Genomic DNA, 14,635 nt, shown 5'->3' on the forward strand with positions numbered 1-14,635 from the left:
ATTCTTTCCACTGCCAATCACCTCATTTCTCCAAAGTCATAATCTTCAGGATGAGATAGCCCTTAAAAAAATTTTTTTTTTTTTGCTGAATCTACAGCTGTCATATCTAGCAGCCTACAGTTCTTTTAGTTGAGCTTCTTTAATCTCCAATGGAATACGGACACACTTCAAAATTGTTCACCTGTAATCTTCGGGATCCAATTTCCTTAAGCAGTTTACTTAAGGACCGCGTTTAGGGTCAGGAGATGAATCTGCTGAGTTCTGAATTTGAACACCCTCAAAAAATGTATTAAGTTCAAATCACATTCACTCCTAAGCTATCCAGCCCTAGAACAGTACAGATCATTGGGGTATGCCAGTACCTTTTTAAAACCAGACACCCAGGTTCTCACGATAAAATTTCCAAAAAAAGAAGCCATCTTTGTGTCATGCCAACATTAAAATTAGAGTACTAAATCAATACAGCTGATAATTTAAAAGCTTAAGATAAGAGGGAAAAGTATCAGCTCTGTAATCCTGTGGTCAGCATGTGCACAGCCATCACTTGACCCTGAGTCTGTTTTAGGTAGAAGCTTTTGTTTTCATTTGGGGTTTGGTGATGAGTATTTTAATCTGATGGGGGCTTCCCAAGCGGCTCAGTGGTAAAGAACCCACCCGCCAATGTAGGAGAGGTGGGTTCGATCCCTGTGTGGGGAAGATCCTCCAGAGAAGGAAATGGCAACCCACTCCAGTATTCTTGCCGGGAAAAATCCCCATGGACCGAGAGGCCTGGAGGGCCCCAGTCCATGAGGTCGCAAAGAGTCGGACACGACCAAGCGACTCAACAGCAGCCACGTGTTGATGGGTACCTGCCAGGGCCTCTTGGACAGACCTCTTTCCCAAGCCGTTCTGTGAGTGACCCCGGCCTGTGTCTCGGCAGGGTTGACGACCGTCAGAAGCATGCTCTCTCGGACCCTCTCGACGCCGCCCGGGACGCAGAATGTGGCTGGGTGAGAACTCGGTGTTCGCCTACGAGTCGTCGGTGCACGGCGCGCACGTGCTGCGCTGCCTGGACGAGCAGCGGCGGAAGGACGAGCTGTGCGACGTGACGGTGCTGGTGGAGGGCCGGCCCTTCCGCGCCCACCGCGCCGTGCTGGCCGCCTGCAGCGCCTACTTCCATGCCCGGCTCGCCGGCCCGGCCGACGTGGAGCCACGCATCACGCTGCCCGGAGAGGTGGGAGAGCTCGCCCCGTGTTCACGTAACCAACTAAGTCTCCCTTGCTTGATCCCGTTAGTGGAAAACCCCGTCTCCCGGCCACCCCTTGCCCATGCTTCTGCAGCCGCACATTTAACTTGCTTCGTAGACATCCTGGCATTTTCCGTGTCAACTGGTTCACTTTACTTTTTGGCTGCACCTCAAGCCATGGATGGAGGAGCCTGGTGGGCTGCAGTCCATGGGGTCGCTAAGAGTCAGACACGACTGAGAGACTTCACTTTCACTTTTATGCATTGGAGAAGGAAATGACAACCCACTCCAGTGTTCTTGCCTGGAGAATCCCAGGGACGGTGGAGCCTGGTGGGCTGCCGTCTATGGGGTCGCACAGAGTCGGACACGACTGAAGCGACTTAGCAGCAGCAGCAGCAAGGCAGGCAGAATTGTAGTTCCCCCACCGGGGATCGAACCCCTGTTCCAGACGGTGGAAGTGTGGAATCTTAACCCCTGGACTGCCAGGGAAGTTCCTGAAATGATAACTTTGGATGTTATTAGTATTTGTTGAGCCATGGAATAACTCGACCCTCTGTTACGTTTTAATGAAATGACTCGCCAGTGGATACGGACATTCGGAGAGGTCCCACACCTGGGAAGGACTCCCCCTTTGGACCTTTTCCTGTGATGGACAGCTGTGACAGGGATTAGGGTCCTCCGAAGCCTGCATTTGGCTATGATCGACCTGCCCTCATGGACAGGGGCTGAAAGGGAGTTACTGGGGACAGCATCCCTGTGCTCCTCAGTTTTATTGTTTTAACTATGAGTCCGAGTTGCCAAATGTATTCCTTTTTCAAACCAGATGTTTTAGAATTTGGAGGAAACCTAAAAGATTATGCGTTCCAGCCTCCTCATTTTGTCTACAGATGGCTGTTAGGTCCTCCAGAAGGATTCTCTCCCTCTCTGCTTTGTTGAGATTGAGACAGTGCATGGGTAGAAGAAAGGTGATTTTGTGTCATATTTATAGAGCCTTGTTCTTACACACGTTTCCCCGCAAGCCTATTTATAGAGCTCATGCGCCTAGACACTTAAGTCCTTGTTACCATCCTACCGCCAAGAGATGACTCTTGGGGCAGGAGTGCTGGTACACTGACCCTTATAACTGTTTGTCTGGTTTCATTAGTAACTACAGCTAGAAGAGTGCTGAGCCTTGTGGCATTGGGACACACATTTTATTCACTGTTCAGTCACTAAGTTGTATCTGACGATTTGTGACCCCATGGACTGCAGCAGGCCAGGCTTCCCTGGCCATCACCAACTCCTGGAGCCTACTCAAACTCATGACTGTTGAGTCGGTGATGCCATCCAGCCATCTCATCCTCTGTTGTCCCCTTCTCCTCCTGCCTTCAGTCTTTCCCAGCATCAGGGTCTTTTTCAAATGAGTCAGTTCTTCGCATCAGGTGGCCAAAGTGTTGGAGCTTCAGTTTCAGCATCAGTCCTTCCAATGAATATTCAGGACTGATTTCCTTTAGGATGGACTGGTTTGATCTTGCAGTCCAAGGGACTCACAAGAGTCTTCTGCAGCACACATTAGAAGTTGTTAAAAGGAATTTGGACAAAGTATAGAACCTGTCTGTGTATGACAGGTTTGTGTGGGCTGTTTTGTGATGACACGGAGTCTACAGTTTAGCTTATTGCTGGCCTTGCATACATACATCCATGAAATGGTAGCTACAGTTTGTCATTTCTGTGGCAGAAGTTGGAGCAAATAATACAATACCAAGGCAGTGGCAAGAAGGCCCAACTGTCAGTCAGCCGTTGTTCCTTAACAAGTAATAGCACATATCCGAATGGAGATGTCCTCATTATGGTCTGTAGTTTCAAATCATTAAAAAAGACTTTCCAAGCAGAAAAAAATTTGATTCATGTATGTGGAAGGAAAGGTATATGCATGCACATGTGTATGTATACATTCATTCATTCTAATTTGAATATAAAATACAAATTTTCAGATATTTGAAGTGTCTCATCATAGTGACAGATTGAAAAGACCATTTGTGTAACTGTCTTTAAAGCCTCTTGATTATTTTAACTTATTTAAAAATTCTCAAGTAAAATAGTTATTGAGATCATTGTGAATTCACATGCAGCTGTACGACATAAGGCAGAGGGACCCTTTGCTGCACTCTGCTCGTTTGTTCTACTGGTAGTATTTTTGCAGAATTGTAGTATATCACAACCAGGATTCTCACAGGAATACAATTCACCCATCTTAGGCTTTCTTGGTTTTACTTTACTAAATTGCATATGCTATGAAATTCTGTACAGTTTCATTTTCTGGGTGGATCCATGTATCCACTACCACAGTCAAGAAACTGAACAGTTTCAGCACCCACCCAAGGATCCCTTGTGTTGCCCTTTTATAATCCCACTCCCTCCTGCTCTCCATCCATACTCCCTCACCCCCTCCCTCCATTGCTAATCCCTGGCAACCACCAATCTGTCCTCCTTTCTTAAAGTTTTGTCATCTGAAAAATGTCATAAATGGAATCATACAGCAGGTGACCTTTTGGGGTTGGCCTTTTTCCTCTTACTATAGTTTCTCTGTGATTTATCAAAGTCTTAGGCATCCACAGTGTATTCTTTTCTATTGCTGAGCATTCCATACTGTGGGTGCATCAGTTTTTATTCAGCTGTACACCCACTGAAGGACATCAGGCTAATTCCAGTTTGGGGCTGTTACAAATAACATTGCAGTGAGCGCTTGTGCAAGATGAGTTTTCATTTTTCTGGCATAAAAGAATAGGAGTGCAGTTGCTGGGACATATGGTGGTTGCATGTTTATAAGAAACTGCCAAACTGGTTTGCAAAGCGGCTGCACATTTTACGTTCCCACCAGCAACGTGTGAGTTTTCCAATTTCTCCACGTCTTCACCAGTATTTGGTGTTGCTATTTTTATTTTATTTTTTAGCCATTTAAAAGCTAATTAAGTATGCCCAGTTTAGCAGGTGTTTAAGAGGATCACAGAAAAATTATATCTTGATCAGGCTTACAGAACTCAGTGTTTTAAAATTAATTTTTGTATTTTGAGCCTAGAATGAAGCTTTCCGTGCCCTCAGTGGGTGTTGTCATCCCTTCTCTCTACAGAGGCAGGTTCAGTGTAAATGTACGATTTTGAGCTTAAAGGTTTCATTAGCTAGAGTCCTTGAATCTTTGCTGAGACTATACTAGGCACAAGTTTTAGATCTTCACGTAGATCCCTTTATAAAGCTGAATCTTTAAAAATTTTATTGGAAACTCTAAGAAAATTAATAGTTAGCCATTTACTGTCCACCATGGTTAGGAATACTTTCATTGCTTTAGCTATATTGTTCTCCAGCCTTGAGTCCACTTTAGTAGTTTTATCATGGTTGAGGAGTTGTTTGGAATATGGTAACCACGTGAAACTAGGATGGCAACAGACACCAGCACTTGAAAACAGTGTCTTGGAATGTTGTATCCATGTTACTTTATTCCATAGATGCCTTCTTTCTGCTAATGTGGAAAGTTGTGGTAATGTTTATATCTTTAACTCACATGAGTAAATCATACTCCGTGGATCATCATGAGTGGAAATCAATAAAGTGGAGGGTGTGATCCCAATGAACAGGATGTGAGAAGCAAGCTTTTCTAGATGCCCTTTGCTTTACATTTCCGAGAAGAATATTTTTTTCTCACCAAAGTAAAATCCCTGTTTTATAACTATCACAAAGAGGTTTTCATCTTGCCACCCTGCTGCTTCTCTCGTCCTTATCTGCTAGACAGCTTTTCATGTGATGTGTTTGCTTTTGTTTTGTATATTAACAGGTGACAGTTAAAGGATTTGAACCTTTAATTCAGTTTGCCTACACCGCTAAACTGTTACTCAGTAAGGACAATGTGGATGAGGTGTACAAGTGTGTGGAATTTTTAGGCGTACCTGATATTGAGGAATCCTGCTTTCAGTTTCTCAAATACAAGTTTCTGGACTCCACTGCAGACCAGCAGGAATGCCCAAGACAAAAAGGCTTCTCCTCACCTTGCCAGAAACCAGATTTTAAGTTTTCGCTTTTGGACCAGAAGGATTTAGAAATTGATGAGGTGGAGGAATTTCTGGACAACAAAAATGTCCAAACCCCTCACTGTAAACTGCGTAGGTATCAAGACAGTGCAAAAGCGACTCCTCCTCTGCAGGACAGTGCCAGCCAAACATGTGAATCCATGTGCTTAGAAAAGGACGCTGCCCTGGCTCTGCCGTCTTTATGCCCCAAATACCGAAAATTCCAGAAAGCGTTTGGAACTGACAGAGTCCGAACCGCGGAATCCAGTGTCAAAGACATTCAGGCTGCTTCTGTTCAGCCGCATGAGCCGTCGGAAAATGAGTGTCTAGGAGGAATCCAGGACTGTGCAGACTTGCAGGTGATTTTAAAATGTGAAGAAAGAAAATTAGCGATGGAACATGAAGAAGCCAAGGAGAAAGATCCTGCTTCTCAGGGCTCATCCAGAAAAACAGAAACGACTCCCTTCCCCCGCAGTTCTGCAGACCCCCAGGGGCTCTACTCTCTGTCTCTCTTACACACGTATGACCAGTACAGTGACTTGAATTTTGCTGGCATGCAGAACACGACAGTGTTAACGGAAAAGCCTTCGTCGGGTTCCGATGTGCGAGAAGAGAAGACTTTCGCTGAGAGTCCAGATGTGAAATCAGACTCCGGCCCCAGGAAGGAGAGTGGCCTTGCTGCGAGTGATCTGAGTAGCGTGGAGCGAGAAGTGGCGGAGCACCTAGCAAAGGGCTTCTGGAGTGACATTTGCAGCACGGACTCTCCCTGCCAAATGCAGTTATCACCTGCCGTGGCCAAAGACGGCCCAGAGCACAGCTACCCCCAGAAACGGTCTGAGTGTCCCTGGTTAGGTATCAGGATTAGCGAGAGCCCGGAACCAGGTCAGAGGACTTTCACAACCTTGAGTTCTGTCAATTGCCCTTTTATAAGCACTCTGAGTACCGAGGGCTGTTCCAGCAGCCTGGAAATCGGAACCGATGACTACGTTTCAGAGCCGCAGCAGGAACCTTGTCCCTACGCTTGTGTGATCAGCTTGGGAGACGACTCGGAGACGGACACCGAAGGAGACAGTGAGCCCTGTTCAGCCAGAGAACAAGAGTGTGAGGTGAGCGGAAAAGGAGTGTGTGGTCAAGTCATTGTTTGACCACCGTTAACTGGGCGGACTGTGTCAGCTCCTGTTGGGAGTGTGATCTGGCTCAGGGAGGGAGGAGGAAACCCATGCCCAGTTACTCATGCCACCATATGATGCAGACCAGGAGTGGGTGATGAAGTTTGAAGGACTGCTGCGTTCCTTTATTTCAAGTAGGTGTATTTGTTCTGTTAACCGGGGAGTGGATTCCCGCACTGGCTGTGTAACTGTTCAAATCAAGTGCCAGGTCCCGAGAGGAAAAGAGAGTAATGATTCTCTAATCATTTCATGATTAACTCCTGGTTAAATACAGCATATATTCAGTCTTATTCACTGCCACAAGGACGTCTAGACATGGGACTTAGTCACTTAGCAATGACTTAGCAGTGACCAGTTGTAGGAATGTGGCTTCCGGTCCAGAGTTTTCTTTATACTAGTTTCTCATAGCTATTAATTTTTTTCTTATTTTTCCTTAGTCATTTCATCTATTAATTTAAAGAATGTCTTAATAATTTGGCATGAACTACATGTAACCGGTATGTTATTAATCACACTAACCTTGATCTGTACTCTTTGTGTACACGTTTGTATTTGATAGATGCTTTTTTGTAAAACTTGACTATAGTTCCAGTAATAATAAAGGCTCATTAGTTCTTTATCATATTCTTTGGTTTTATACCTGCTGGATGACAGTTTGAAACAATGAAGAGGTTTTTTTCCCCCTTGGCTTTGGAAGGAGGTGTTTACTTAATTTAAGAAGTAATACGTAAGCATGAAGTTATATATATTGATTTTTATATGACATTTGTAAATGCAGTGCTTGAAACTATGACAAAGTTTTTCAAAGAAACGTTTAAGAAATTTTAGAATATTTTATGTAACTAATTTCTGTAAGCTTGAAAGACTAAGGTAGCCAGAGAAACTGACAAATATTTCTTTTTGATAATTAGTTAAACTTTCCCACAGTATTATTTTTTAAAGATTATCTTCTTACTATTATTTCAAATTTAAATATGTTGAAAATGACTGTAAAATATTCATAAGGTTTTTCCAACCATTTCTGCAATGGCAAGTAAAATGAATTATGTGAAACTGCCGTTTTTCTGACAGAAAAATAAATTTTCAGAAATGCCTTAGAAATTATTGGTGTTATTATACACAATATTAAATCAGTGCTACACAGTAATAGAAGTCAGAGAACAAAACAGAATTTTTTTCGTTTGTTAAGAATACATTTACAACACTTCAGAAAATGCCTCAAAGATCTCTATAGGGTATTGACATGCTATAGTAAAATAATTTAAATTCTGTTTTTTCCATCTTAAGTACATTAATATTTGTGTTTATGATGTTTGATTTGCGAAAAAAATCTGCTTCTCAATTTGTCTGCTAAACCCTCTCAAAAATAGAACAGAAATAATGGAAAAAGAATGTATAGAAATTGGGAATAGAGGGTTTTTTTTTTTTTAAGTCTAAATAAAGTTCCCTGGAAAACATAGATGCATGTTTTCCTAGATTTAAGTAAAGCTAAACAAAACAGCAATAATTGCTAATGTTTATTTCACCTTCTAGGTAAAATTGCCATTTAATGCACAACGAATAATTTCACTCTCTCGAAATGATTTTCAATCTTTATTGAAAATGCACAAACTGACTCCAGAACAGCTGGATTGCATCCATGATATTCGGAGAAGAAGTAAAAACAGAATTGCTGCACAGCGCTGTCGCAAGAGAAAACTTGACTGTATACAGAATCTTGAATCAGAAATTGAGAAGCTGGTGAGTCTAGAAATTTCTTCTTATTCTAATTCCAACAGTTCATTCTTCTTTTTTACAAGAACTAGCTGTTTCAGTTCCTAAGTCAGATATAATGTTAAATTGTACATTAATTTTAAAAATTTGCCAATTAATATTAAAAAATAAATTATGTGACATTTTCAGAAAGCTTTCAGAAAGGAGATAAAAAAACAATGAGGGTTTTCATAGATTATTTTACCTAAGCAAGTATTTTATGTATATAGTGTGATACTGTCATGTGTAAGACCATAGAAATTTCTATTTCTGTGGTCTTTTAAAAAAGTGATTCATGGGTTAAAGATAATTTCACTACCTAATTCTTGGTGGTTGAGTAAAAATGAAAGAAATTATAAAACACTTTAATCACTTTGTGTTGTGCTTGGTCTCCGTAAATGCTAATGTTCCAGTTGTTGATTTTAATGAACCAGTAACTTGTTTTGGTTGATACTAAAACAAACCAGCCAACTTGGATCTTTCATCTAAGGGAAAAAATTTACATGCTAATATAAATAGAAAATTTTAATACCTAATGAGACCCTCAGGGATAAGAATGCCTGCTTTATTACATCTTATTTTCTATTTCAGCATCAAAACACAAATTAACTAAAAAATGGATTAATTTTCACCAATGTTTCTTTGTACGGTAGTGGTTGGTACTAATGGAGGCGTTGTGTGAAGAAAGATAACTGATAGTGCAAGCCCGCTAAAGCTAAAACCATGGTTAGAGACGAGAGCAGAGACAGTGTCTAGATGCGGTAAAAGCACTCATTGAATGTTCTGTTTTCCATGTGTGCACGGTGTCACTAAGTTGTGTCTGACTCTTTTCGACGCCCTAGATGGTGGCCCACCAGGTTCCTCTCTCCGTGGGGTGCTCTAGGCAAGAATACTGGAGTGGGTTGCCTTGCCCTCTTCCAGGGGATCTTCCCCACCCAGGGGTCAAACCCACGTCTCCTGCAGCTCCTGCATTGCAGGTGGATTCTTTACTGTCCGAGCCACCAGGGAAGCCCTTTTAACTCTGGGCAGGCTATTTACTATCTTTGTCTCTCATCTTTTTTCCTCTGTAAGATGGGATAATACTAGTTCTTACTTTATGGAAATGAGTATTCATTTAGAAATAAGTATTCATTTATGAAGATTATTGTTGTTGTTGTTTAGTCTCTTAAGTCGTGTCCAACTCTTTTGTGACCCCACGGACTGTAGCCTGCCAGGCTCCTCTGTCCATAGGATTTCCTAGGAAAAAATACTGGAGTGGGTTGCATTTCCTTTTCCAGTTTATGAAGATTAAATGAGCTAATACATCTAAGCCTTTGGAAAAGTGTCCGGCACATAGTACTCAATAAATATTACTTTTTTCTTCTTATTGCTATACTATTATTTATTAATTTTCAGTTTTTTCTACCTTGATTGATCCTTTTCCTAATGTCTCTGCCTACGCTGTAGACTCTGGGTTTGGACCTCACCGTTTCTATTGCCTCTCATTATAGAAAGATTCCTTTTATGTGGTCAGTGGAATAACTCCTGGTTAATTTTCAATAGAAGGGAATATTTGGTTTTCCCATGGTTCTTAGGAAATTTTTGTAGTTGGTTCTAAGAGTAATAGCGTAATAGACTGTGGATGGATCAGCATGTGAAAAAAAGTATTTTGATTACAAAACGAATGATTTGAAAATAGTATTTTTAAGGTGGGTCAGTGAGATAAAAACCACATGTGAAGCATGCTTCAGTTCAGTTTTGTCATTCAGTCGTGTCCGACTCTTTGTCCGACTCATGGACTGCAGCATGCCAGGCTTCCCTGTCCATCACCAACTCCCGGAGCTTACTCAGACTCAACGTCCATCAACTCAGTGATGCCATCCAACCATCTTATCCTCTGTCGTCCCCTTGTCCTCCCGCCTTCAGTCTTTCTCAGCATCAGGTTCTTTTCCAGTGAGTCATTTCCTCACACCAGGTGGCCAAAGTATTAGAGTTTCAGCTTCAGCATCAGTCCTTCCAGTGAATATTCAGGCTTGATTTCCTTTAGGATTGACTGGTTGGATCTCCTTGCAGTCCAAGGGACTCTCAAGAGTCTTCTCCAACACCACAGCTCAAAAGCATCAGTTCTTCGGCACTCAGCTTTCTTTATGGTCCAACTCACACATCCATACATGACTACTGGAAAAACTTTAGCTTTGACTAGACGGACCTTTGTCAGCAAAGTAATGTCTCAGCTTTTTAATACGCTGTCTAGGTTTGTAGCTTTTCTTCCAAGGAGCAAGTGTCTTTTAAGCATGCTTCAAGTGGTCTTTATATTCTGGGAAAGCCAAAGGGAGATGTTAATTTGAATTTAATAAATTGAGTTGTATTTTTCAACAAGAAGTCCGGTCAGAGTCTGTCAGTAACCTTTGAAGAAAAAGAAAGGTGGGTGTTTATTTGGTTGATAAGTTGATGGTATTGACTTTTAATCTTTATTTAAAATTTGGTAGTATGTTAGAGGTTAGGCATTAATCCAGTATTGCTTTTACTGTAAGAATTGAATATCCATAATTTACAAACCAAAATCATGACTTTTCTTTTACCAATAAATAGAAGGTCTTGAACAAAGTTCAAGAATCATTCAACTTGTTATGTGTTTGACAAAGCTCTCGTCTTTATAGGATTCTTCTCAAGGTCTGTGTTTATTCTTTTCTGTAAGATGAAATCAGAAGTTAGAAAATATGTGTCTCTGATACCATTTTGGTCTCAAACAAAGGTAACTTTGAAATAAACTTTTGCTTTTTAAAGAAAAAAAATTAAATTGCCGAAGTGTAATTTCTCTTAGAAGAAATCAGATATTGATTGATATCAACTTATAAGTGATCAGAAATGACCGTATTCACAAAGTTCTGGAACTCAGGGTTGAGATGTTCACACATTGTTTTGTTTCATTGTCCTTGTCCAGGATGATGGTGTAGGAGTAAAATGACCTCATCTGTCTTTGTGAAGTGAAAGTGTTAGTCACTCAGTTGTGTCCGACTGTATGCGCTCCCATGGATTGTCTCCTCTGTCCATGGGATTCTCCAGGCAAGAATCCTGGAGTGGGTTGCCATGCCCTTCTCCAGGGGATCTTCCCGACCCAGGGATCGAACCCGGGTCTCCTGCATTGAAGGCAGACTCTTGACAGTCTGAGCCACCAGGGAGGCCCAGTCTGTCTTTAGTGTTTTGAATTTTGTCGTGAAGATTATTGTATTAAAAGCAACTGTTTTCTGGTCACATTCTAACTACTGCTCTAGTCACATGAGCACTCCCATCTCCAAACCCTCCAGTGGGCCCTCTGGGGCCTCCCTGCTGCCACTCTGTGAGGCCCTTGAGCAGCGTGTCTTGAATTGTGGCCTGTGTACAATTGGCATCAAAGTTACCCAGTGGTCCCCCTTCAAAATGCTCCCTCCAGAGCACCATCCCAGACCTGTGGGAGGGGCCCAGGAACATGCATTCTGCAAAAGTTTCCAGTGTGAGTCTTTTTTATGCACACTAAGTTTCTAGAACCAGCTGCACTAGAACACAGAAGTCAGATGGCGGCTTTGGAGTCAAACAGCTGAAAACTCTGCCTGGCCACTTGGTGGCTTTGGAGAGATTGTTGCCTCTCCAAAACCCAATTCCCTCATCGATAACAAGGAGATAAGAGTAGTATCTCCCTCAGGTCTGGTGCGAGGATGAGATGCAGCCAGAGATGGAAGGCTCTTTGTCCTGCCCTGCACATGTTCAGGGCTCAGTAAAAATTAGTAGTTGTGTTTTCTGCGAGTATCTGCTTTTCATTCCATATTAAATGTACTGGGTACCAGGGAAATCGAAGATCAGTGAGACATAGCCCTTGCCAATAAAATGCTTAGAGTCTCATAGGGAGCCAGCTTTATATGTTTTTGTTTGTTCTTGAGAATCATCTTCCTCCTCCCCATTCTAGAAATTTCAAGCTTGCAGGAAAGTTAAATGAATAGTGCAGTAAAGAACCATATACTTCCTGGGTGGATTCACCAGTCGTTGACATTTTGCCATCTTTGCTTTCTCCCTCTTCCTGTGGGTCCTAGTCTCTGTCTCTCTGGCCGGGTCTGTGTCCCCCTGCTCCGCTTGGTTGGTCTGTGTGTCTCTGTCCTTCTGTCCTTGTCAGCAGTCTTGGATTCTTTGTAACTGCAGCTGGATGATCTTGGTCTCACTATCCTCCCTGTCCATCTCTATGGCTCTCCTTTTATTTTCTGAATCATTTGAAACCTACCCATTATGACATTTCACTCCTAAATACTTAAATGTGAATCTTCTAGAACAACATTTTTTTGATATCTTTATCGAATGTATTTACCAATATCTTTGTCATACCTGAGAAAATTAATAAATCTTCAATAACATGTGTAGTTCCTATTCAGATTACCCTTATTGTCCCCAGGCATACTTTATATATATTGTTTCTTTTCAAAGCAGGAGCCAGTTCTCACATGATGTGTTTAGTTTTGTCTTTAGTCTCTCAGTCTAGAACAAATCCTCCCCCTTCTCCCCCCATTTTTTTTAATTTAAAAAAAGTTTTGTTTTTTTTTTTTTAGATTTATTTATTTATTTATTTATTTTTTTATAAATTTATTTATTTTAGTTGGGGGCTAATTACTTTACAATATTGTAATAGTTTTTGCCATACATTGACATGAATCAGCCATGGGTTTACATGTGTTCCCCTTCCTGGACCCCCCACCCACCTCCCTCCCCATCCCATCCCTCTGGGTCATCCCATTGCCCCGGCCCTGTTTTGTTTTATATGAGAGTTTTGTTTTATATGAGAGTGTAGTTGATTACCAGTGTTGTGTTAGTTTTAAGTACAGCAGTGGGTACATGTCGATCGCTTGCTCACTCAGTTGTGACTGACTCTTTGCGACCCCATGGACTGTAGCCCGCCAGGGTCCCCGGTCTACGGGGATGCTCCAGGCAAGAATACTGGAGTGGGTCACCGTTTCCTCCTCCAGGACATGTCAGTATGGCTGAGTGATGTTCCATTGTGTGTGTGTGTATATATATTAGAATTGAGTCAAATGCATTCCTTTTTATGATGAGTGATATTCCATTGTGTATATGTTCCACAACTTCTTTATCCATCCATCTGTTGATGGACATCTAGGTGACTTCCATGTCCTGGCTATTGTGAATAGTGCTGTGATGAACACTGGGGTACGTGTATCCTTTCAGTTACGGTTCCCTCAGGGTATGTGCCCAGTACTCCCTCCCTGCTATTTTTTAATGATAATAAAGTTTTTAAGAGTCCAGGCCAACATTCTCATAAAATATCATCCTTCTAATGTTTGATCGTTTCCCCTTGGTTTTACTGAACTCCTTCCTTCACTCCTGTGTTTCATGTAAACTGTGAAAGTGTGTGTTCTTAGATCGAGATTAAACATTCATCGTTGTGTCCTTCATCCTGGGTCACTTGGGGAGACCCCGTGTCAGGGTGTTGTTCCATCTGAGTGCACGGGGGGCAGATCATTTCCAAATTTTTTTTTTTGTTTTGCCTTTGTGATTGTTTTCTGTGGACTGTTAATTAGGCACGTTGTGAATATCTGGTTCCCCAACACTTCTTTGTCCTTTGGTTTTAAGCACGAGATGACGGCCTTTACAATGGGGACTGCAAAATCGGGATTTTTCCAATTCTGTCATTCTACTTACATTTATTAGTATTCCTCTTTAAAAAGAACTTTCCTTCCCTCCTCTTTTCCCTCCCTCTGACCACATCCTTTTAGTATCACAGTAGACTCATGGATTAATTTTTTTCTAATTTAATTTCTTAGAACGCACAATAGTCATTGGTCTTCTTGATGTCGATGTTTTCCTAGGCTTGCCGGGGGAGAGCCAGCCTCCTCAGCCAGCTGGTGCGTGCTTTTGACATGACCCCATTAGTGTACCTGTGCCATTTAGAACAGCAGCTCATAGGTTTACCTTGTGTCTGTGTGCGTGCTCAGTCATGTCTGACTCTTTGCCACCCTGTGAACTGTAACCCACCAGGCTCCTCTGTCCATGAGATTCTCCAGGCAAGAATACTGGAGTGGGTTGCCATGCTGTCCTCCGGGGGCTCTTCCTGACCCAGGGATCAAACTCAAGTCTCCTGTGTCTCCTGCGTTGACAGGCGGATTCTTTACCCCTGGGCCACCTGGGAAGCCTTCTCTTGTTCCAAGATGGGGAGCCATCCCTTTCTGTAAAAATCCCTAGTATCTTATAGCAGGTATTAGACTCCAGAAAGCATACTTGCTGCTCGAGAGCTGTTCCGTGTGTGTGTGTGTGTGAGAGAGAAATATCATGAGTTCATTCAGGATATACATCATGCTTCAATAAATAGAAGTATGTACCTTGCAATAGAAAAATTTAATGTTTCTTGTTCAGTGCAAAGTTTTTCAAAGTCTTAGATGGCCCTGAAATATTTAAAACCTGACTATCCGTAGTTGGAGGCACCCGCTGAA

General features: G+C 42.0%; 1 protein-coding gene across 5 annotated transcripts in view; it reads left to right on the plus strand.

Annotated features, from left to right (window-relative positions):
• Positions 1 to 14,635, plus strand: part of BACH1 (BTB domain and CNC homolog 1) — a 122,245-nt gene that overhangs the window by 63,513 nt on the left and 44,097 nt on the right. For all 5 annotated transcript variants that reach the window (XR_014073341.1, XM_081557909.1, XM_081557929.1 and 2 more), the window contains 3 exons: positions 920 to 1,213; positions 5,034 to 6,371; positions 7,968 to 8,174. Coding sequence is in view for 4 of the 5 variants with exons in the window: in XM_081557909.1 (XP_081414035.1) it covers positions 980 to 1,213; positions 5,034 to 6,371; positions 7,968 to 8,174 (1,779 nt within the window). In the remaining variant the exon portion in view is untranslated. The remainder of the gene's footprint in view (positions 1 to 919; positions 1,214 to 5,033; positions 6,372 to 7,967; positions 8,175 to 14,635) is intronic.

This window comes from Giraffa tippelskirchi, chromosome 2, assembly GCF_054371585.1.
Source record: "Giraffa tippelskirchi isolate mGirTip1 chromosome 2, T2T-mGirTip1v1.2.pri, whole genome shotgun sequence".
Lineage (NCBI taxonomy): Eukaryota > Metazoa > Chordata > Mammalia > Artiodactyla > Giraffidae > Giraffa > Giraffa tippelskirchi.